Source organism: Salmo salar, chromosome ssa16 (assembly GCF_905237065.1).
Source record: "Salmo salar chromosome ssa16, Ssal_v3.1, whole genome shotgun sequence".
NCBI classification, from domain to species: domain Eukaryota; kingdom Metazoa; phylum Chordata; class Actinopteri; order Salmoniformes; family Salmonidae; genus Salmo; species Salmo salar.
This window is the reverse complement of record NC_059457.1, coordinates 3,794,794-3,820,063: the sequence shown is the minus strand read 5'-3', so window position 1 is coordinate 3,820,063 and position 25,270 is coordinate 3,794,794. Positions and strand designations below refer to the sequence as shown.

At 43.4% G+C, this 25,270-nt stretch overlaps 1 protein-coding gene across 7 annotated transcripts in view; it reads left to right on the top strand.

Moving 5' to 3' along the window:
* LOC106573053 (nuclear receptor subfamily 2 group C member 1-A) overlaps positions 1-16,150 on the top strand; it is a 32,144-nt gene extending 15,994 nt beyond the window's left edge. For 5 of the 7 annotated variants that reach the window (XM_014147696.2, XM_014147693.2, XM_014147699.2 and 2 more), the window contains exons 9-14: positions 2,420-2,573; positions 2,894-3,015; positions 5,365-5,516; positions 5,973-6,110; positions 10,343-10,448; positions 14,722-16,150. In XM_014147696.2, the coding sequence (XP_014003171.1) occupies positions 2,420-2,573; positions 2,894-3,015; positions 5,365-5,516; positions 5,973-6,110; positions 10,343-10,448; positions 14,722-14,893 (844 nt within the window). In that variant the 3' untranslated portion in view covers positions 14,894-16,150. The remainder of the gene's footprint in view (positions 1-2,419; positions 2,574-2,893; positions 3,016-5,364; positions 5,517-5,972; positions 6,111-10,342; positions 10,449-14,721) is intronic. The other 2 variants (XM_014147697.2, XM_045696854.1) reach the window with 1 other exon arrangement.
* The last annotated feature ends 9,120 nt before the right edge of the window (positions 16,151-25,270 follow it).

The window sequence follows — 25,270 nt, the reverse complement described above, 5'->3', positions numbered from 1 at the left end:
CCACAAGTGTTACTGGACTCGTCTGAAGGTACTGGTTTTTAAAAAAACGAATGGAAGTATGAAGGTAGTTTTGTGCCTACTCAAGAAAGGGGTTCAATATGTATAATAAAATAAATTATACAAAATGTTTTTTGTTTATTTTGTTTTTACATCTCCTAGATTTAAGACGGACACTTCAAAACCTTGTTTCTTATTTATTTTCTGACTGTCCTTTTTGCCATTTATGAATGTGGTATTCAATGTGTTTCTATGGGCTTCAGTTGTAAAGGCCAAAATCTACCTAAAATTCAAAATCAAATAGCTAAATTATCCATATTATGACCATCCTAAAACAATTCCATATGTCAGCTTAGCATCCCCCCTCCCCCAACATCTTTAAAGAATTTTAATAGGTAAAATGTAATGTGCTTGGATTGACTAACAGCAGTACTGATTTTAGAGCTGATAAATGTTCTGAGTGTATCAGAAGGAAGTTAGGGGTTGTGTTTTCTGTATATCATGGGGCTCAAATTGAATTTTTTTTCCAGTCAAGGGCCATGTGGTTCCTGTGTTCCTGCCTCGGGTTAATTAGGTTACGTGCTGGTTAGATATATCCTATCCCAAGGTCTGTCAAGCTTGAAGCTTGTTTTCCTTTCTGCAGTCTATTTCTCTATCATTTCCTGAACCTCAACACTAATAGACATTTTTAGCTCGAAGAAAGTAAAGACAGTATAAGTACTTTTAGAGATGAATACAGTGCCTTCAGAAAGTATTCACACCCCTTGACTTTTTCCACGTTTTGTTGTGTTACAGACTGAATTTAAAATTGATTACATTGAGATTTATTGGTCACTGGCCTACACACAATACCCCATAATGTCAAAGTGTAATTATGTTTAAAAACATTTTTTTTTTTACAATTGAATGAAAAGCTGAAATGTCTTGAGACATAAGTATTCAGCCCCTTTCTTATGGCAGGCTTAAATAACTTCAGGAGTAAAACTGTGCTTAACAAGTCGCATAGTAAGTTGCATGGACTCACTTTGTGTGCAATAATAGTGTTTAACATGATTTTTGAAGGACTACCTCATCTCTATACCCCACTCATACAATATCTGTAGGGTGCCTCAGTCAAACAGTGAATTTCAAACAGATTCAACCACAAAGACAAAGGAGGTTTTCCAATGCCTCGCGAAGAAGGGCATCTATTGGTAGATGGGTAAATTGCACTTTGGATGGTGTCTCAATAAATCCAGTCACCACAAAGATACAGGTGTCCTTCCTAACTCAGTTGCCGGAGAGGCAGGAAACTGCTCAGGGATTCCACCATGAGGCCAATGGTAAAACAATTAGGATTTAATGGCTGTGGTAGGAAAAAACTGAGGATGAATCAACATAGTAACTACAAACTTAATTGACAGAGTGAAAATAAGGAAGCCTGTACAGAATAATTTTGTTTCCAAAACATGCATTCTGTTTGCAATAAGGCACTAAAGTAATACTGCAAAAAATGTGGCAAAGCAATTAACTTTTTGTCCTGAATACAGTGTTATGTTTGGGGCAAATCCAAGACAAGACATTACTGAGTACCACTCTCCATATTTTCAAGCATAGTGTTGTCTGCATCATGTTATGGCTATGCTTGTAATCACTTAGGACTGGGGAGTTTTTCAGGACTAAAAATAAACAAAATGGAGCTAAGCACATGCATTATCCTAGCGGAAAATCTGGTTGTCTGCTTACCCAGACACTGGAAGATTAATTCACCTTTCAGCAGGACAATAACCTAAAACACAAGGCCAAATCTACACTGGAGTTGCTTACCAAGAAGACAGTGAATGTTCCTGATTAGCCGAGGTAGGTTTAAGTCAAATCTACGGCAAGACCTGAAAATGCTTGTCTAACAATGATCAACAACCAATTCGACAGAGCTTGAATCATTTTTTTTGAAGAATAATGGGGAAATGTTGCATAATCCAGGTGTCGAAAGCTCTCAGACTTACGTAGAAATACTTTATGTAAATTAGATGTTTGTATTTAATTTTTAATAAATGTCTAAACATGTTTACACTTTGTCGTTGAGATATTGTGTGTAGAGAGTGATATAGAACATCTACTTAATCCATTTTGAATTCAGGCTCTAACACAACAAAATGTGGAATAAGTCATGCGGTTTGAGTACTTTCTGAAGGCACTAAGTGTACTAGTTTGAGCTCTCGTGTGTGTGTGTGTAAAGGGCTTCTACACTACAGAGCCAAAACAAAGATGTACTGAGCTGGTCTGATTTACGCATCCACCATAATTGATGGAACTGTGCTGGAAAGGACAATGAGAAAATATCAGAGCCAGAAGAGTTTGGTTTGAGTCGGCACTACAGTGTGAATCGAGCACTAATTTGTTGATTGACTTGTTTTGTTGTCTCGCTCTCCCACCTCCCCAGAGCATTTGACACCCTGGCTAAGGCCTTGAATCCTGGTGATGGCTCAGCGGGAGACTCTCTGGAGGCCACGTTGCAGTTGATGTCAGGGGACCAGTCGGGCCCTGTAGTGGAGCTGGAGGGGCCCCTTCTCTCAGACAGCCATGTCCCTTTCAAGGTGAGGCCCAGGGGCCATGCTCAAAAGTAGTCCACTATAAAGGGGAAAAGGGGTGCCACTTGGGACGCTACCCCACACAAAGGCCCAGGGGCTGACCATAACTTTAATCCATTTTTAATTCAGGTGTTATCTTAAAATGGACATTTATTCTCAGTACGTCATAGTGCTTAAAGAGTCAAGAGGCCCTGAACTCACTTGCTATGACAACTTCATTTCCCTGCTGGGATTAATAAAGTATAATTAATCAATCAACAAAAAGAAAATCTAATGCCTAGGCCCATTCTTTCTCAATCATGATGTCTCTCTTGCTCACTCTTTAGTTGATGATGCCTTTGCCCATGCCTGAGTACCTAAACGTGAACTACATCTGTGAGTCGGCCTCAAGGCTCCTCTTCCTGTCCATGCACTGGGCGCGCTCCATACCTGCCTTCCAAGCCTTGGGGTGAGTCGCTACCTACCTACCTACTGCTCTCATTCTGTGTCTCTAATTCTCTTCAGACTCCTTTACTTTTTTCACATTTTGTTACATTACAGCCTTATTCTAAAATGGATCTGCACACAATACCCCATAATGACAAAGCGAAAACAGGATTTTAGATATCTTTGCAAATCAAAACAAAATACCTTATTTACATAAGTATTCAGACCATTTGCTATGAAATTGAGCTCAGGGTGCATCCTGTTTTCATTGATCATCCTTAATGTTTCTACAACTTGATTGGAGTCCACCTGTGGTAAATTCAATTGATTGGACATGATTTGGAAAGGCACACACCTGTCTATATAAGGTCCCACAGTTGACAGTGCATGCCAGAGCAAAAAGCAAGCCGTGAGGTCGAAGGAGTTATCCGTAGAGCTCCGAGACAGGATTGTGTCGAGACACAGATCTGAATAAGGGTACCAAAACATTTCTGTAGCATTGAAGGTCCCCAATAACACAGTGGCCTCGATCATTCATTCTTAAATGGAAGATGTTTGGAGCAACCAAGCCTCTTCCTAGAGCTATCCGCCTGGCCGAACTGAGCAATTGGGGGAGAAGTGCCTTGGTCAGGGAGTTGACCAAGAACCTGATGGTCAGGTGTTCATGATGGTCAAGCTCTGGAGTTCGTCAGTGGAGATGGGAGAACCTTCCCTAAAGACTACCAGCACTCCACCAATCAGGCCTTTATGGTAGAGTGGCCAGATGGAAGCCACTCCTCAGTAAAAGGCACATGACAGCCCATTTGGAGTTTGCCAAAAGGCATCTAAAGGACTCTCAGACCATGAGAAACAAGATTCTCTGGTCTGATGAAACCAAGATTGAACTCTTTGGCCTGAATGCCAAGTGTCACGCCTGGAGGAAACCTGGCACCATCCCTACGGTGAAGCATGGTGGTGGCAGCGTCATGCTGTGAGGATGTTTTTCGGCAGGAAAGACTGGGAGACTAGTCAGGATCAAGGCAAATATGAACAGAGCAAAGTACAGAGAAATCATTGAAAACCTGCTCCAGAGCGCTCGGGACCTCGACAGGACAACGACACTAACCACACGGCCAAGTCAACGCAGAAGTGGCTTCGGTACAAGTCTCTGAATGGCCCAGCTAGAGCCCAGACTTCACCTCAATCAAACATCTCTGGAGAAACCTGAAAATAGCTGTGCAGCAACGCTCCCCATCCAACCTGACAGAGCTTGAGAGGATTTGCAGAGAAGAATGGGAGAAACTCCCCAAATACAGGTGTGCCAAGCTTGTAGCATCATGCCCAAGAAGACTCGAGGCTGTAATCACTGCCAAAGATGCTTTAACAAAGTACTGATTTAAAGGGTCTGAATAGTTATGTAAATGTGATTGTGGCAAACCTCTTCAAAGTTAGGAGCGTTTGTCACAAATTAAGTGGGAAACTGTCACCAAAGTCAGCCCAGAATGAAAGATCTTTCGAACATGACAGTACCTGTGTGTTTGTTTCGCTGTCCTGGTCCACCCAGGCCACAGGTAAGGTCAAGGATAGCAGGGTTCGGTACACAAATCTGGTTCTCGGTAGGTCCAGGTCTAAACGCCAACAGGAAAGTCCAAAACAGTCCAGCTCGTACACGGTAAATCCAGCCAATGTAGATTGTCTCTTTCTCTATGGTTCATAGATCCTTCCCGCCCTCTCTCTCTCTTTCTGGTTTTTCTTGACCTTTTATCTGTGGGTCGGCTCCACCTTCTGAGGGCTCCCCTTGCTTCTGGGAATTGTGATCTGTAGTTCTGATCGGGGTGGCCATTTTAGTGATCGGGCAGAGCCCGTTTATTAGTTCTGCCCTCACATATCTGCCATTTATCACTCGACCCCCTTCTTTGCCACAGTGATATTTAAGTTTTCAAATTAGCAACAATTTCTAAAAACTTGTTTTTGCTTTGTCATTATGGGGGGTGTGTGTGTGTGTGTGTGTGTGTGTGTGTGGATTGAGGGGGGGGGACAAGTTAATCCATTTTAGAATAAGGCTGTGACGTAACAAAATGTGGAAAAAGTAAAGGGGTCTGAATACTTTCCGACGGCACTGTATATGCAAACTGTCGTGTGTATCAGTCAGCCTTTTTCTGCCTGCTGGCCAGAGCACCAAAATGGAAGTATTTGTGTGTTATCCTCTATGATTTAAATGCAGTGTATATTAATATATTCTCCATGCATGCATTTTAATAAATTAAATGAAATGCATCCTATATTTCCCAGTGATAATGACATTAACCCGGTGAAGTCCTGTTGGAACAAACCGTTTGCCCTGTGCCTGGCTCGATGCTCCAACGTTTTGAATGTTGTCTTTTCACCATAGTGGTCTCGATAATGACATTAACCTGATGAAGGCTTGTTGGAACGAGCTGTTTGCTCTGGGCCTGGCTCAGTGCGCCAACGTTATGAATGTCGCCACCATCCTGGCTGCCATCATCAACCACCTGCAAACCAGCCTACAAGAAGGTACAGGAGGTGATTGTACAAATGAATACATATTTATCACAATATTTACAATAATTGCCAGCAGATTTTTATCCAAAGCGCCTTCCAGTATGGGGAGTGTGATTTATGCAGCAAACATATTTCCAGGATCTATCTCAATTGATAAAAATCTGTCCTCCTCGTTGTCTCCTCTTTTTCATAATCTGGACTGATTCGAAAAGACATGACTGGGAAAAACAATATGGTGGAAGGGAAGCTCATCATTAGGCTAGCTTTCACCTGGTCATTGTTTTTGAAAACTCAGTGCATATGAAGGAGATGAAGGATTTTAGACAAAGAGCCCCAGTGTCCTTGTCCAGTCTTCCTCTTGTGTTCGTTCCCCCCTGCAGAGAAGCATCTGCTGAGTCAGAGCCACAGTAGGGTTTTTGTTGTGGGAATACATGGGGGCGTTTATAGTATTATAAATTATTTACGTTCCCCCTATAGAGAAGCTGTCCCCAGAGCGAGTGAAGCTGGTGATGGAACACATCTGGAGGATGCAGGAGTTCTGTAACAGCATGGCCAAACTGTCCCCTGACTCGTATGAATACGCCTACCTCAAAGCCATCGTCCTCTTTAGCCCTGGTGAGTGGTGGCTGGAGAGAGGGATAAAGAGGGAGGGGAAGGAGAATACGGAATTTCATTATACACTGCTCAAAAAAATAAAGGGAACACTTAAACAACACAATGTAACTCCAAGTCAATCACACTTCTGTGAAATCAAACTGTCCACTTAGGAAGCAACACTGATTGACAATAAATTTCACATGCTGTTGTGCAAATGGAATAGACAACAGGTGGAAATTATAGGCAATTAGCAAGACACCCCCAATAAAGGAGGATTTCTGCAGGTGGACCACAGACCACTTCTCAGTTCCTATGCTTCCTGGCTGATGTTTTGGTCACTTTTGAATGCTGGCGGTGCTTTCACTCTAGTGGTAGCATGAGACGGAGTCTACAACCCAAACAAGTGGCTCAGGTAGTGCAGCTCATCCAGGATGGCACATCAATGCGAGCTGTGGCAAGAAGGTTTGCTGTGTCTGTCAGCGTAGTGTCCAGAGCATGGAGGTGGTACCAGGAGACAGGCCAGTACATCAGGAGACGTGGAGGAGGCCGTAGGAGGGCAACAACCCAGCAGCAGGACCGCTACCTCCGCCTTTGTGCAAGGAGGAGCACTGCCAGAGCCCTGCAAAATGACCTCCAGCAGGCCACAAATGTGCATGTGTCTGCTCAAACGGTCAGAAACAGACTCCATGAGGGTGGTGGGGGTTGTGCTTACAGCCCAACACCGTGCAGGACGTTTGGCATTTGCCAGAGAACACCAAGATTGGCAAATTCGCCACTGGCGCCCTGTGCTCTTCACAGATGAAAGCAGGTTCACACTGAGCACATGTGACAGACGTGACAGAGTCTGGAGACGCCGTGGAGAATGTTCTGCTGCCTGCAACATCCTCCAGCATGACCGGTTTGGCGGTGGGTCAGTCATGGTGTGGGGTGGCATTTCTTTGGGGGGCCGCACAGCCCTCCATGTGCTCGCCAGAGGTAGCCTGACTGCCATTAGGTACCGAGATGAGATCCTCAGACCCCTTGTGAGACCATATACTGGTGCGGTTGGCCCTGGGTTCCTCCTAATGCAAGACAATGCTAGACCTCATGTGGCTGGAGTGTGTCAGCAGTTCCTGCAAGATGAAGGCATTGATGCTATGGACTGGCCCGCCCCCCAGACCTGAATCCATTTGAGCACATCTGGGACATCATGTCTCGCTCCATCCACCAACGCCACGTTGCACCACAGACTGTCCAGGAGTTGGCGGATGCTTTAGTCCAGGTCTGGGAGGAGATCCCTCAGGAGACCATCCGTCACCTCATCAGGAGCATGCCCAGGCGTTGTAGGGAGGTCATACAGGCATGTGGAGGCCACACACACTACTGAGCCTCATTTTGACTTGTTTTAAGGACATTACATCAAAGTTGGATCAGCCTTTAGTGTGGTTTTCCACTTTAATTTTGAGTGTGACTCCAAATCCAGACCTCCATGGGTTGATAAATTGGATTTCCATTGATTATTTTTGTGTGATTTTGTTGTCAGCACATTCAACTATGTAAAGAAAAAAGTATTTAATAAGATTATTTCATTCATTCAGATCTAGGATGTGTTATTTTAGTGTTCCCTTTATTTTTTTTAGCAGTATATATCATGGAATGATGCATAATGTAACTCAGTGTTGCAAAGAGTAATTGGTCACATTCCAGACAGTGCAAAGCATCCATGGAGAGAGGGGGAAAAGATAAAACTCTAAAGTCCATATGTGTTAGTTTTGAAATTAGATTGTGAAGTGCTGATACACTATATGGCCAAAAGTATATGGATACCCCTTTCAAATTAGTGGATTTGGCCATTTCAGCCACACGCGTTGCTGACAGGTGTATAAAATCGAGCACACAGCCATGCAATTTCCGTAGACAAACATTGGCAGTAGAATGGCCCGTACTGAAGAGCTCAGTGTCTTTCAACATGGCACCGTCATAGGATGCAACCTTTCCAACAAGTCAGTTCGTTACATTTCTGGCCTGCTAGAGCTGCCCCGGTCAACTGTAAGTGCTGTTATTGTGAAGTGGAAATGTCTAGGAGCAACAACGGCACAGCCGAGAAGAATGGGAACACTGAGTGCTGAAGCGCATAGTGCATAAAAATCACTCACTGCCGAGTTCCAAACTGCCTCTGGATGCAACGTCAGCACAAGAACTGTTAGTCAGGAGCTTCATGAAATGGGCTTGTGCGGCTGCTTGGCCATGTAAACCCAAGATCACCATGCGCAATACCAAGCGCCTGCTGGAGTGGCGTAAAGCTTGCTGCCATTGGACTCTAGAGCAGTGGAGACGCATTCTCAGGAGTGATGAATCTTGCTTCACCATTTGGCAGTCCGACGAACAAATCTGGGTCTGGCAGATGCCAGGAGAACGCTACCTGTCCTACTGCATAGTGCCAACTGTAAGGTTTGGTGGAGGAGGAATAATGGCCTGGGGCTGTTTTTAATAGTTAGATCTAGGCCCCTTTGTTCCAGTGAAGAGGTATCTTAACGCTACAGCATACAATGACATTCTAGACGATTCTGTGCTTCCTGTATCGACATGACAATGCCCCTGTGCGCAAAGCGAGGTCCATTCAGAAATGGTTTGTTGAGATCGGTGTGGAAAAACTTGACCTGCCTGCACAGAGCCCTGACCTCAACCTCATCTAACACCTTTGGGATGAATTGGAATGCAAGCCAGGCCTAATCGCCCAACCTAAGTGCCCAACCTCACTGATGCTCTTGTGGCTGAATGGAAGGAAGTCTCTCAGCAATGTTCCAACATCTATTGTATAGCATTCCCAGAAGAGTGGAGGCTATTATAGCAGCAAAGGGGGGACCAACCCCAAATTAATGCCCAGGATTTTGGAATGAGATGTTCGACGAGCAGGAGTCTACATACTTTTAGCAATGTAGCGTACATGAGAAACTGTTGCATGACGCAACTCACTTCCGTGAAAAATGTTGTCACATGATTACACTCATTGGGCCAACCTCCTGGGCACAGATTATGCCTAATATATATAATTATTTATTTTGAATTTTAAAAATGTATTTTTTTACTATAAAGCTTGTTCATTGGAGAATCTGTCCCATGCAGTAAGATGGCGAATTGTTGCTCGGCCCTTCTTAGTGTAGTTAGGTGCTGCCCTTCAGACAGCAGTTCCCAGATCCTCAGCAAACTATTTAAACAAAAGGAAGTACACTGGAACATGACTCCCATGGATTTGCTGTGTACATAAAAGGGAGAGTTATTATAAATGCGGAGTTGCACCCTTTCCTTTTGCATAATCTACTTGTTCTGTGTCTTTGCCAAGAACTATACTGAACAAAAATATGAACGCAACAATTTCAATGATTTTATGGAGTTCATATGCTCAATTTAAATCAGTCAATTTAAATAATTAGGCCGTTATCTATGGATTTCACATGACTGGGAATAAACATTTGCATCCCGTTACCTATACCTTGAAAGAAATGTGCCTTACATTTGGCTTCAGGATCTCATCACGGTATTTCTGTGCATTCAAATTGCCATCGATTTAAAATGCAATTGTGTTCATTGTCTGTAGTTTATGCCTGTTTATACCATAACCCCAATGCCACTATGTTGTCATCAGCAAACCGCTCTCCCACATGACACCATACACGTGGTCTGCAGTTGTGAGGCTGGTTGGCCGTACTGCCAAATTCTCTAAAACAACGTTGGAGGCGGCTTATGGTAGAGAAATGAACATTCAATTCTATGGCAACAGCTCTGGTGGACGTTCTTGCAGTCAGCATGCCAATTGCATGCTCCCTCAACGCTTGAGACATCTGTGGAATTGTGTTGTGACACAGCTGCACATTTTAGATTGGCCTTTTATTTTCCCAGCACAAGGTGCACCTGTGTAATGATCATACTGTTTAATCAGCTTCCCGATATGCCACAGCTGTCAGGTGGATGGATTATCTTGGCAAAAAAGGGATGTAAACAAATTTGTGCACACCATTTGAGAGAAATGTTTTTTTGTGAGTATAAAGAATTTCTGGGAGCATTTATTTCAGTTCAGGAAACATAGGACCAACACTTTACATGCGTTTTTATATTTTTGTTCAGTGTATAAAAGACAGCAGGGAAATAGAAACATGTAGACAGTCAGTGACGGTTGTTTGGTACCATGGTGATTTACCCGATTGTCTCTGATGCGGTACCTTTCCTTTAGTTTAATGAGCTTGTTCTCTGTGTGTGTGTGCATGCTACAGACCACCCAGGCATTGACAACACCTTACAGATCGAGCGGTTCCAGGAGAAGGCTTACATGGAGCTACAGGACTATGTTACCAGGACCTACCCAGAAGACTCCTATCGGTCAGTAACTCGCTACATTCTACCACTAAATCCAACTATAACATATTTTCCTCTCTCATTCATCTTCCAATTCTGTTTCTCTCCCACTGTCTTTGCCTCCCTCAATTAAATTGTCACATTCTAATGCTTTCCTGTCTTCAATTATAAATGATTTATTGACATTCACATTAATCAAATCAAATCAAATTTATTTTTATATAGCCCTTCGTACATCAGCTGATATTCTCAAAGTGCTGTACAGAAACCCAGCCTAAAACCCCAAACAGCAAGCAAAGCATGTGAAAGAAGCACGGTGGCTAGGAAAAACTCCCTAGGAAAAACTCCCTAGAAAGGCCAAAAACCTAGGAAGAAACCTAGAGAGGAACCAGGCTATGAGGGGTGGCCAGTCCTCTTCTGGCTGTGCAGGGTGGATATTATAACAGAACATGGTCAAGATGTTAAAATGTTCATAAATGACCAGCATGGTCAAATAATAATAATCATAGTAGTTGTCGAGGGTGCAACAAGCACGTCCGGTGAACAGGTCAGGGTTCCATAGCCGCAGGCAGAACAGTTGAAACTGGAGCAGCAGCACGGCCAGGTGGACTGGGGACAGCAAGGAGTCATCATACCAGGTAGTCCTGAGGCATGGTCCTAGGGCTCAGGTCCTCCGAGAGAAAGACAGAAAGAGAGAAAGAGAGAATTAGAGAGAGCATATTTAAATTCACACAGGACACCGGATAAGACAAGAGAAATACTCCAGATGTAACAGACTGACCCTAGCCCCCGACAGATAAACTACTGCAGCATAAATACTGGAGGCTGAGACAGGAGGGATCAGAAGACACTGTGGCCCCATCCGATGATACCCCGGACAGGGCCAAACAGGCAGGATATAACCCCACCCACTTTGCCAAAGCACAGCCCCCACACCACTAGAGGGATGTCTCCAACCACCAACTTACCGTCCTAAGACAAGGCCGAGTATAGCCCACAACGACCTCCGCCATGGCACAACCCAAGGGGGGGGCGCCAACCCAGACAGGAAGACCACGTCAGTGACTAAACCCACTCAAGTGACGCACCCCTCCCATGGACGGCATGGAAGAACACCAGTAGGCCAGTGACTCAGCCCCTGTAAAAGGGTTAGAGGCAGAGAATCCCAGTGGAAAGAGGGGAACCGGCAAGGCAGAGACAGCAAGGGCGGTTCGTTGCTCCAGCCTTTCCGTTCACCTTCACACTCCTGGGCCAGACTATACTTAATCATAGGACCTACTGAAGAGATAAGTCTTCAGTAAAGACTTAAAGGTTGAGACTGAGTCTGCGTCTCTCACATTGGTAGGCAGACCATTCCATAAAAATGGAGCTCTATATGAGAAAGCCCTACCTCCAGCCGTTTGCTTAGAAATTCTAGGGACAATTAGGAGGCCTGCGTCTTGTACGTGTAGGTATGTACGGCAGGACCAAATCGGAAAGATAGGTAGGAGCAAGCCCATGTAATGCTTTGTAGGTTAGCAGTAAAACCTTGAAATCAGCCCTTGCCTTAACAGGAAGCCAGTGTAGGGAGGCTAGCACTGGAGTAATATGATCAAGTCAGGATTCTAGCAGCCGTATTTAGCACTAACTGAAGTTTATTTAGTGCTTTATCCGGGTAGCCGGAAAGTAGAGCATTGCAGTAGTCCAGCCTAGAAGTAACAAAAGCATGGATTAATTTTTCTGCGTCATTTTTGGACAGAAATTTCTGATTTTTGCAATGTTACGTAGATGGAAAAAAGCTGTCCTTGAAACAGTCTTGATATGTTCTTCAAAAGAGAGATCAGGGTCCAGAGTAACGCCGAGGTCCTTCACAGTTTTATTTGAGACGACTGTACAACCATCCAGATTAATTGTCAGATTCAACAGAAGATCTCTTTGTTTCTTGGGACCTAGAACAAGCATCTCTGTTTTGTCCGAGTTTAAAAGTAGAAAGTTTGCAGCCATCCACTTCTTTATGTCTGAAACACAGGCTTCTAGCGAGGGCAATTTTGGGGCTTCACCATGTTTCATTGAAATGTACAGCTGTGTGTCGTCCGCATAGCAGTGAAATTTAACATTATGTTTTCGAATGACATCCCCAAGAGGTAAAATATATAGTGAAAACAATAGTGGTCCTAAAACGGAACCTTGAGGAACACCGAAATTTACAATTGATTTGTCAGAGGACAAACCATTCACAGAGACAAACTGATATCTTTCCGACAGATAAGATCTAAACCAGGCCAGAACTTGTCCATGTAGACCAATTTGGGTTTCCAATCTCTCCAAAAGAATGTGGTGATCGATGGTATCAAAAGCGGCACTAAGATCTAGGAGCACGAGGACAGATGCAGAGCCTCGGTCTGACGTCATTAAAAGGTCATTTACCACCTTCACAAGTGCAGTCTCAGTGCTATGATGGGGTCTAAAACCAGACTGAAGCGTTTCGTATACATTGTTTGTCTTCAGGAAGGCAGTGAGTTGCTGTGCAACAGCTTTTTCGAAATTTTTTGAGAGGAATGGAAGATTCGATATAGGCCGATAGTTTTTTATAATTTCTGGATCAAGATTCGGCTTTTTCAAGAGAGGCTTTATTACTGCCACTTTTAGTGAGCTTGGTACACATCCGGTGGATAGAGAGCCGTTTATTACGTTCAACATAGGAGGGCCAAGCACAGGAAGCAGCTCTTTCAGTAGTTTAGTTGGAATAGGGTCCAGTATGCAGCTTGAGGGTTTGGAGGCCATGATTATTTTCATCATTGCGTCAAGAGATATAGTACTAAAACACTTTAGTATCTCCCTTGATCCTAGGTCCTGGCAGAGTTGTGTAGACTCAGGACAATGGAGCTTTGGAGGAATACCCAGATTTAAAGAGGAGTCTGTCATTTGCTTTCTAATGATCATGATCTTTTCCTCAAAGAAGTTCATAAATGTATTACTGCTGAAGTGAAAGCCATCCTCCATTTGCGAAGGCTGCTTTTTAGTTAGCTTTGCGACAGTATCAAAAATAAATTTCGGATTGTTCTTATTTTCCTCAATTAAGTTGGAAAAATAGGATGATCGAGCAGCAGTGAGGGCTCTTCGATACTGCATGGTACTGTCTTTCCAAGCTAGTCGGAAGACTTCCAGTTTGGTGTGGCGCCATTTCCGTTCCAATTTTCTGGAAGCTTGCTTCAGAGCTCGTGTATTTTCTGTATACCAGGGAGCTAGTTTCTTATGACAGATGTTTTTAGTTTTTAGGGGTGCAACTGCATCTAGGGTATTGCGCAAGGTTAAATTGAGTTCCTCGGTTAGGTGGTTAACTGATTTTTGTCCTCTGACGTCCTTGGGTAGGCAGAGGCAGACTGGAAGGGCATCAAGGAATCTTTGGGTTGTCTGAGAATTTATAGCACGACTTTTAATGCTCCTTGGTTGGGGTCTGAGCAGATTATTTGTTGCAATTGCAAACGTAATAAAATGGTGGTCCGATAGTCCAGGATTATGAGGAAAAACATTTAGATCCACAACATTTATTCCATGGGACAAAACTAGGTCCAGAGTATGACTGTGGCAGTGAGTAGGTCCAGAGACATGTTGGACAAAACCCACTGAGTCGATGATGTCTCCGAAAGCCTTTTGGAGTGGGTCTGTGGACTTTTCCATGTGAATGTTAAAGTCACCAAAAATTAGAATATTATCTGCTATGACTACAAGATCCGATAGGAATTCAGGGAACTCGGTGAGGAACACTGCATATGGCCCAGGAGGCCTGTAAACAGTAGCTATAAAAAGTGAGTGAGTAGGCTGCATAGATTTCATGACTAGAAGCTCAAAAGACGAAAACGTCATTGTTTTTTTTTTGTAAATTGAAATTTGCTATCGTAAATGTTAGCAACACCTCCGCCTTTGCCGGATGCACGGGGGTATGGTCACTAGTGTAACCAGGGGGTGAGGCCTCATTTAACACAGTAAATTCATCAGGCTTAAGCCATGTTTCAGTCAGGCCAATCACATCAAGATTATTATCAGTGATTAGTTCATTGACTATAACTGCCTTGGAAGTGAGGGATCTAACATTAAGTAACCCAATTTTGAGATGTGAGGTATCACAATCTCTTTCAATAATGGCAGGAATGGAGGAGGTCTTTATACTAGTGAGATCGCTAAAGCGAACACCGCCATTTTTAATTTTGCCCAACCTAGATCGAGGCACAGACACGGTCTCAATGGGGAAAGCTGAGCATTAATATTATTGCCAAAGCAAAGATCCATAACATTCTAAAATGTCTCTCCCCGTCAGGATATCCAAGCTGCTGCTGCGTCTCCCAGCCCTGCGGCTGATGAGTGCAGCGGTGACAGAGGAGCTGTTCTTCGCTGGCCTCATCGGCAATGTGCAGATAGACAGCATCATCCCTTACATCCTCAAGATGGAGTCCACCGACTACAACAGCCAGGTGGCCACTGGAGTCTGACCTTTTGACCTGACCCACTCCGACCTGGTTGCCACAGCAGCCAGACGCATCGCCTGGTCACCATGGCAACATCACCTGTAGGGCTGTAGGGGAACTTCCAAGGTAAAAATGCAGGGTCGTGTTCATTAGGGCACACCATTAGCAAGAAATAAAAAAACATCTGTGGGAAGTTCAGATAGTGCCTCCATGTATTTTTTATTTATTTTTTTCACTCCATTTTGGACGATTTTTCTTTCCGTTTCGTACCTACTGAACACGACCCAGGTTGGCTGCATTGCTGTGTGTCCACCTCCCTCAACAGAAACTGAAGGTTTTCTCAATGGAATCAGATGACCTTCAATGCTGAAACAATCCTCTTCTTTGACAACCTGATTATAGCTCAAGAAGGAAGACTGTGTAGTCCACACACACATACAGCCACCACGCCTACTGTTATCCTCAGCTTCAACAAATGAACTTTGAGTCAATCAAGCTTTGTAAATTGTGCTCTTTAGTAATGTACAGTACATTACATATGTAGGATGTTAATTTGATACATTCTGTTGCTGAGAATTTTCCTGCACAACAGGAAATGCAAACTTGTGTATTCAGGGTTTAAAAAGGCTTCTGAAGTTTGTACTTTCCACTTTAAAATGTCAGACTTGATTTGCCTTAACAGCATTTTCTATCAACCCCTACACAAAAATTTGAGTCTACATTATTCACATTTCCTGTTTCTGTTGGATTATTTTCCTGCTGTTGCAAACTGGCTCAAATTAAGATCCTACATCTGTTCTTTATATCCCTTAATTTTGTGCTTCTGATCTTATTTGTATTTTGATGAACGGACAGAGGAGCTTTTTTTCGAGAGCCCGCCTCATCTGGTTTCAACATGCACTTGTATTATTTTCAAATGTTTTTTTGGAGAAACTTTTTGTCAATGTGAGTTGGTTTGCCATGATGTGATCAGTTAAGGTTATAACCTTTATGCTATTTGTTTGCTAATCCGAAGGAAAAGGCTTGTATCATGAGTCAACTCTTGTCTAACTTGGAACTCAAAGTATCATGTATGTATGTATGTATGTATGTATGTATGTATGTATGTGTAAATATGTATATAGAAATATGTGAAGAAAAAGCTATCATGGACAAAAGCTGCTTATTACAAGAATTTCAGCTTTTTGACATGTAAATGTAGTTGCTAAAACAATTGTCAAGTCATTTCAAAATAAAATGACATTTCAATGGTCAATGAAATGTATTATATAATCAATCAAATTTTTCAATGATGGGGTGACCTTTTTTGATGACTACTTCAGTTGTAGCCTAGTTCCAGATCCGTTTAGGCCATTGTTATGAAACCAATAACTAGCCTGCTAATATTGTTGCACTTGCTAAGTCTAGCGATCTTAGGCCTAGTCTGTAACCTGAATGTGTGCATTTCTGAGAAATCGGCCTATGTGCCTTGGTGTTGAATGTAGCCTACATGTGCCCAGGGCAGTGCTTCATTTGTAAATCGGGAGGTGCCAGAACAAAAAGTGAGCGTGATTGGTACCAGATTGCTTGAAAAAATATACAAATGTATTCGGCGCAGATGTTATTGCGAGTGTAGCATAATGCTTGTGTTCCTAGCTCCAACAGTGCAGTAATATTTAACAATACACATCTAAAAAGTAAATTAATGGAATCAAGAAATATTAGGTAGAGAAATGTCTGGAGTATAAATAAATACAATTAAAAAAAATATATATATATATATTAGTACCAGTCAAAAGTTTGGGGACACCTTCTCATTCAAGGGTTTTTATTTTTACTATTTTCCACATGTAGAATTATAGTGAAGATATCAAAACTAAGAAATAACACCTATGGAATCATGTAGAAACCAAAGTGTTAAACAAATAGAAATATATTTTGAATTTAGGATTCTTCAAAGTAGCCACTCTTTGCCTTTGACAGCTTCGCACACTTTAGGCATTTGCTCAACCAGCTTCAGGAAGTAGTCACCTGGAATGCATTTCAATTAACAGGTGTGCCTTGTTAAAAGTTCATTTGTGGAATTTTTTTCTTAATGTGTTTGAGCCAATCAGTTGTGTTGTGAGAAGGTAGGGCTGGTATACAGAAGATGGCCCTATTTGGTAAAAGACCAAGTCCCTATTATGGCAAGAACAGCTCAACTAAGCAAAGGGAAATGACATTCCATCATTACTTAAAGGTCAGTCAATGCAGAAAATTTCAAGAACTTTGAAAGTTTCTTCAAGTGCAGTCGCAAAAACCATCAAGCGCACTAATGAAACTGGATCTCATGAGGACCGCCACAGGAAAGGAAGACCCAGAGTTACCTCTGCTGCAGAGGATACGTTCATTAGAGTTACCAGCCTCAGAAATTGTAGCCAAAATAAATGCTTCACAGAGTTCAAGTAAGACACATCTCAACATCAACTGTTTAGAGGAGACAGCGTGAATCAGGCCTTCATGTTCGAATTGCTGCAAATAAACCACTACTAAAGGACACCAATAAGAAGAAGAGACTTGCTTGGGCCAAGAAACATGAGCGATGGACATTAGATCGGTAGAAATCTGTCCTTTTGGTCAAATGAGTCCAAAATTTAGATTTTTGGTTCCAACCGCTGTGTCTTTGTAAGACGCAGAGCAGTTGAACAGATGATCTCCGCATATGTGGTTCCCACCGTGAAGCATGGAGGAGTAGGTGTAATTGTGTGGGAGTGCTTTGCTGGTGACACTGTCAGTGATTTATTTAGAATTCAAGGCACACTTGACCAGCATGGCTACCACAGCATTCTGCAGCGATACACCACCCAATCTGGTTTCAAGACAAAGTGTGGCTACTTGGAAGAATCTCAAATATAAAATACTTTTTTGGTTCCTACATGAATTCCATATGTGTTATTTCATAGTGTTAATGTCTTCACTATTATTCTACAATGTAGAACATAGTAAAAATAAAGAAAACCCTTGAATGAATAGGTGTGTCCAAACCTTTGACTGGTACTGTGTGTGTGTGTGTGTGTGTGTGTGTGTGTGTGTGTGTGTGTGTGTGTGTGTGTGTGTGTGTGTGTGTACACACACACAGTGTTTTCAGACCCCTTGACTTTTTCCACATTTTGTTACGATACAGCCTTATTCTAAAATATATATTTTTTTTTATCCTTCATCAATCTACACAATACCCCATAATGACAAAGCAAAAACAGGTCAAAAAAATTGTTACTGTATGAACAATAAAAAACTAATATCACATTTACATAAGTATTCAGACCCTTTACTCAGTACTTGAAGCACCTTTGGCAGTGATTACAGCCTCCTAGTCTTTTTGAGTATGACGCTACAAGCTTGGCACACCTGTATTTGGGGAGTATCTCCCATTCTTCTCTGCAGATCCTCTCAAGCTCTGTAAGGTTGGATGTGTAACGTTGCTGCACAGCTATTTTCAGGTCTCTCCAGAGATGTTTGATTGGGTTCAAGTCTGGGCTTTGGCTGGGCAACTCAAGGACATTCAGAGACTTGTCCTGAAGCCACTCCTGCATTGTCTTGGCTGTGTGCTTAGGGTGGTCTTCCTGTTGGAAGGTGAACCTTCGCCCCAGTCTGAGGTCCAGTGTGCTCTGGAGCAGGATTTCATTAAGGATCTCTCTGTACTTTGCGCCATTCATCTTTGCCTCGATTCTGACTAGTCTCCCTGAAAAACATCCCCACAGCATGATGCTGCCACCACCATGCTTCACCGTAGGGATGGTGCTAGGTTTTTTCCAGATGTGACGCTTGGCCAAAGAGTTCAATCTTGGTTTCATCAGACCAGAGAATCTTATTTCTCATGATCTGAGAGTCCTTTAGGTGCCTTTTGGCAAACTCCAAGTGGGCTGTCATGTGTCTTCCGTCTTGCCACTCTACCATAAAGGCCTGATGGGGAGCATCACACATCGGTGGAGAAGGTGAAAAGCTTATAGTTCCTTTGTGTACACAATTTGACAATCAGAAATGGTCCACCCATATAGACAGTGTGGTGAAGAAGGCGCAACAGCGCCTTCAGGAGATTAAACTTGGCCCATAAGACTCTCACAAACTTTTACAGATGCACCATTGAGAGAGTCCTGTTCGGTTGTATCACCGCTTGGTACGGCAACTGCACCGTCTGCAACCGCAGGGCTCTGCAGACGGTGGTGCGGCCTGCCCAACGCATCACCTGGGGCACACTGCCTGCCCTCCAGGACATCTATAGCACCCGGTGTCACAGCAAGGCCAAGAAGATCATCAAGGACCTCGTGAGCCACGGCCTGTTCACCCCGCTACCATCCAGAAGGCAAGGTCAGAACAGGTGCAATCAAAGCTGGGGCCGATAGAAGCTGTTTTTCAGTATCTCAAGGACATCAGACTGTTAAATAAACTCAGCAAAAAAAGAAACAGCCCTTTTTCAGGACCTTGTCTTTCAAAGGTAATTTGTAAAAATCCAAATAACTTCACAGATCTTCATTGTAAAGGGTTTAAACACTGTTTCCCATGCTTGTTCAATGAACTGTAAACAATTAATGAACATGCACCTGTGGAACAGTCGTTAAGACACTAACAGCTTACAGACGGTAGGCAATGAAGGTCAGTTATGAACATTTAGGACACTAAAGAGGCCTTTCTACTGACTCCGAAAAACACCATAAGAAAGATGTTCAGGGTCCCTGCTTATCTGCATGAATGTGCCTTAGGCATGCTGCAAGGAGGCATGAGGACTGCCGATGTGGCCAGGGCAATAAATTGCAATGTCCGTACTGTGAGACGCCTAAGACAGGGAAACAGGACGGACAGCTGATCGTCCTCGCAGTGGTAGACCACGTGTAACAACACCTGCACAGGATCAGTACAGCCGAACATCACACCTGAGGGACAGGTACAGGATGGCAACAACAACTGCCCGAGTTACACCAGGAACGCACAATCCCTCCATCAGTGCTCAGACTGTCCGCAATAGGCTGAGAGAGGCTGGACTGAGGGCTTGTAGGCCTGTTGTAAGGCAGGTCCTCACCAGACATCACTGGCAACAACGTCGCCTATGGGCACAAACCCACCGTCGCTGGACCAGACAGGACTGGCAAAAAGTGCTCTCCATCCACTGACGAGTCACGGTTTCTTCTCACCAGGGGTGATGGTCGGATTCACGTTTATCATCGAAGGAATGAGTGTTACACCGAGGCCTGTACTCTGGAGCGGGATCGATTTGGAGGTGGAGGGTCCGTCATGGTCTGGGGCGGTGCGTCACAGCATCATCGGACTGAGCTTGTTGTCATTGCAGGCAAACAACGCTGTGCGTTACAGGGAAGACATCCTCCTCCCTCATGTGGTACCCTTCCTGCAGGCTCATCCTGACATGACCCTCCAGCATGACAATGCCACCAGCCATACTGCTCGTTCTGTGCATGATTTCCTGCAAGACTGGAATGTCAGTGTTCTGCCTTGGCCAGCTAAGAGCCTGGATCTCAATCCCATTTGAGCACATCTGGGATCTGTTGGAATCGGAGGGTGAGGGCTAGGGCCATTCCCCCCAGAAATGTCCGGGAACTTGCAGGTGCCTTGGTGGAAGAGTGGGGTAACATCTCACAGCAAGAACTGGCAAATCTGGTGCAGTCCATGAGGAGGAGATGCACTGCAGTACTTAATGCAGCTGGTGGCCATACCAGATACTGACTGTTACTTTTTATTTTGACCCCCCATTTGTTCAGGGACTCATTATTCCATTTCTGTTAGTCACATGTCTGTGGAATGTGTTCAGTTTATGTCTCAGTTGTTGAATCTTGTTATGTTTATAGAAATATTTACACATGTTAAGTTTACTGAAAATAAACGCAGTTGACAGTGAGAGGATGTTTCTTTTTTAGTTACCACATTACTCTGCCCCAAACTTTAGTCACTGTCACTAGACGGCTACCACCCAATTAGTCTACCATGAATCTTAGAGGCTGCTGCCCTATGTACATAGTCATGGAACACCGGTCACATTAACAATGGAGTACTGGTTACTTTAAATAATATTTACATATGGTTTAACTCACTTCATATGTATATACTGTATTCTAGTCCAGGCCTATCCTATTTAACTATAGCTGTACAAATACTATTCTTCAGATGTACAGTCATGGCCAAAAGTTTTGAGAATGACACAAATATTAATTTAACAAAGTTTGCTGCTTCAGTGTCTTTAGATATTTTTGTCAGATGTTACTATTGAATACTGAAGTATAATTACAAGGATTTCATAAGTGTCAAAGGCTTTTATTGACAATTACAAAGTTGTCAAAAGTTGATGCAAAGAGTCAATATTTGCAGTGTTGACCCTTCTTTTTCAAGACCTCTGCAATCCGGCCTGGAATGCTGTCAATTAACTTCTGGGCCATATCCTGACTGATGGCAGCCCATTCTTGCATAATCAATGCTTGGAGTTTGTCAGAATTTGTGGGGTTTTGTTTGTCCACATGCCTCTTGAGGATTGACTACAAGTTCTCAATGGGATTAAGCTCTGGGGAGTTTCCCGGCCGTGGACTCAAAATATCGATGTTTTGTTCCCCGAGCCACTTAGTTATCACTTTTGCCTTATGGCAAGGTGATCCATCATGCTGGAAAAGGCATTGTTCGTTACCAAACTGTTCCTGGATGGTTGGGAGAAGTTGCTCTCGGAGGATGTGTTGTTACCATTCTTTATTCATGGCTGTGTTCTTAGGCAAAATTGTGATACTGTTGGCATGATACAGGACTGATGGTAGCGCTCACCTTGTCTTCTCTGGACAAGCTTTTTTCCAGATGTCCCAAACAATCGGAAAGGGGATTCATCAGAGAAAATTACTTTACCCCAGTCCTCAGCAGTCCAATCCCTGTACCTTTTGCAGAATATCTGTCCCTGATGTTTTTCCTGGAGAGATGTGGCTTCTTTGCTGCCCTTATTGACACCAGGCCAACCTCCAAAAGTCTTTGCCTCACTGTGCGTGCAGATGCACTCACACCTGCCTGCTGCCATTCCTGAGCAAGCTCTGTACTGGTGGTGCCCCGATCCCGCAGCTGAATCAACTTTAGGAGACGGTCCTGGCGCTTGCTGGACTTTCTTGGGCGCCCTGAAGCCTTCTTCACAACAATTGAACCGCTCTCCTTGAAGTTCTTGATGATCTGATAAATGGTTGATTTAGGTGCAATCTTACTGGCAGCAATATCCTTGCCTGTGAAGACCTTTTTGTGCAAAGCAATGATGACGGCACATGTTTCCTTGCAGGTAACCATCGTTGACAGAGGAAGAACAATGATTGCAAGCACCACCCTCCTTTTGAAGCTTCCAGTCTGTAATTCGAACTCAATCAGCATGACAGAGTGATCTCCAGCCTTGTCCTCGTCAACAATCACACCTGTGTTAACGAGAGAATCACTGTCATGATGTCTGCTGGTCCTTTTGTGGCAGGGCTGAAATGCATTGGGAATTGTTTTGGGGATTCAGTTCATTTGCATGGCAAAGAAGGACTTTGCAATTAATTGCAATTCATCTGATCACTCTTCATAACATTCTGGAGTATATGCAATTTGCCATCATACAAACTGAGGCAGCAGACTTTGTGAAAATTAATATTTGTCATTCTCAAAACTTTGCGGCACGACTGTACAGAGCATTCGGAATGTATTCAGACCACTTTATTTTGTTCACATTTTGTTACGTTACAGCTTATTTTAAAACGGATTCAATTGTTTTCCTCATCTACACACAATACCCCATATTGACTAAGTGAAAACTATTTATTTGTAATTTTTGCAAATGTATAAAAAATAAATAACGGAAATATCGTATTTACATAAGTATTCAGAGCTCAGGTGCATCCTGTTTCCATTGATTATTCTTGATGTTTCTACAACTTGATTGGAGTCCAACTGTGGTCAATTCAATTGATTGGAAATTATTTGGAAAGGCACACACCTGTCTATATAAAAGGTCCCACAGTTGACAGTGCATGTCAGAGCAAAAACCAAGCCACGAGGTCGAAGGAATTGTCCGTAGATCTCCGAGACAGGATTATGTTGAGGGACAGATCTGGGGAAGGGTACCAAAAAATGTATTCAGCATTGAAGGTCCCCAAGAACACAGTGGCCTCCATAATTCTTAAATGGAAGAAGTTCGGAACAACCAAGACTTTTCCTAGAGTTGGACATCCAGCCAAACTGAGCAATCTGGGGTGAAGGGCCTTGGTCATGGAGGTGACCAAGAACCTGATGGTCACTCTGACAGAGCTCCAGAGTTCCTCTGTGGAGATGGGAGAACCTTCCAGAAGGACAACCATCTCTGAAGCACTCCACCAGACGCCTCACAAGTCCTCCAATGGCAGCTTCATAAAATAGTACTCGCAAAACACCAGTCTCAATGTCAACAGTGACTCCGGGATGCTGGCCTTCTAGGTAGAGTTGCAAAGAAAAAGCCATATCTCAGACTGGCCTTTAAAAATAAAAGATTAAGATGGGCAAAAGAACACAGACACTGGACAGAGGAACTCTGCCTAGAATGCCAGCATCCCGGAGTTGCCTCTTCACTGTTGAGGTTGAGACTGGTGTTTTGTGGGTACTATTTAATGAATGCGCCAGTTGAGGACTTGTGAGGCGTCTGTTTCTCAAACTAGACACTAATGTACTTGTCTTCTTGCTCAGTTGTGCACCGGGGCCTCCCACTCCTCTTTCTATTCTGGTTAGGGCCAGTTTGCGCTATTCTGTGAAGGGAGTAGTACACAGCATTGTATGAGATCTTCAGTTTCTTGGCAATTTCTCGCATGGAATAGCCTTCATTTCTCAGAACTAGAATGGACTGACGAGTTTCACAAGAAAGTTCTTTGTTTCTGGCCATTTTGAGCCTGTAATCGAACCCAAAAATGCTGATGCTCCAGATACTTTAATCAGAACAACAGTTTTCAGCTGTGCTAACATAATTGCAAAAGGGTTTACTAATGATCAATTAGCCTTTTAAAATGATAAACTTGGATTAGCTAACACAACGTGCCATCAGAACACAGGAGTGATGGTTGCTGATAATGGGCCTCTGTACGCCTATGTAGATATTCCATTAAAAAAATCTGCTGTTTCCAGCTACAATAGTCATTTACAACATTAACAATGTCTACACTGTATTTCTGATCAATTTGATGTTATTTTGATGGGTAAAAAATTTGATTTTCTTTCAAAAACAAGGACATTTCTAAGTGACCCCAAACTTTTGAACAGTAGTGTAGGTATTCTCTTGTCCAGATGGCATTGGGCAGTGTGCAGTGCAATGGTGAATTGCGTCATCCGTGGATCTATTTGGGCGGTATGTAAATTGCAGTGGGTCTAGGGTGTTGGGTAAGGTGGAGGTGACATGAACCTTGACTCGTCTCTCAAAGCACTTCATGATGACAGAAGTGAGTGCTATGGGCGATAGTCATTTAGTTCAGTTACCTTTTGCTTTCTTGGTTACAGGAACAATGGTGGACATCTTGAAGCAAGTGGGGACAACAGACTGGGATAGGGAGAGATTGAATATGTCCGTAAACACTCCAGCCAGCTGGTCTACGAATGCTCTTAGGACGCGGCTAGGGATGCCATCTGGGCCGGCAGCCTTGCGAGGGTTAACGCGCTTAAATGTCTTGCGGTGGTGGCACTGTGTTTCCCTTGAAGCAGGCGAAGAAGGTGTTTAGCTTGTCCGGGAACAAGATGTCGGTGTCCACGGCGTGACTTGTTTTTGCTTTATAATCCATGATTGTCTGGAGTCCCTGCTACATACATCTCGTGTCTGAGCCATTGAATTGCGACTCCACTTTGTCTCTGTACTGAATAATAAAGCATTGCATGCATTATCACTTTTGCATAGTGGCACAGAGCAGTAGAGTATAGGCGCTTGCAGAAGTTGCACACACATCACAGGAGGACAGTGGCACCTTAATTGGGGAGAACGGGCTCATAGTAATGTCTGGAACAGAATAAATGGAATGGTATCATACTCATCAAACACATGGCTGGTATACATGGTTGGTATATACACTGCTCCAAAAAATAAAGGGAACACTTAAACAACACAATGTAACTCCAAGTCAATCACACTTCTGTGAAATCAAACTGTCCACTTAGGAAGCAACACTGATTGACAATACATTTCACATGCTGTTGTGCAAATGGAATAGACAACAGGTGGAAATTATAGGCAATTAGCAAGACACCCCCAATAAAGGAGTGGTTCTGCAGGTGGTGACCACAGACCACTTCTCAGTTCCTATGCTTCCTGGCTGATGTTTTGGTCACTTTTGAATGCTGGCGGTGCTTTCACTCTAGTGGTAGCATGAGACGGAGTCTACAACCCACACAATGGCTCAGGTAGTGCACATCAATGCGAGCTGTGGCAAG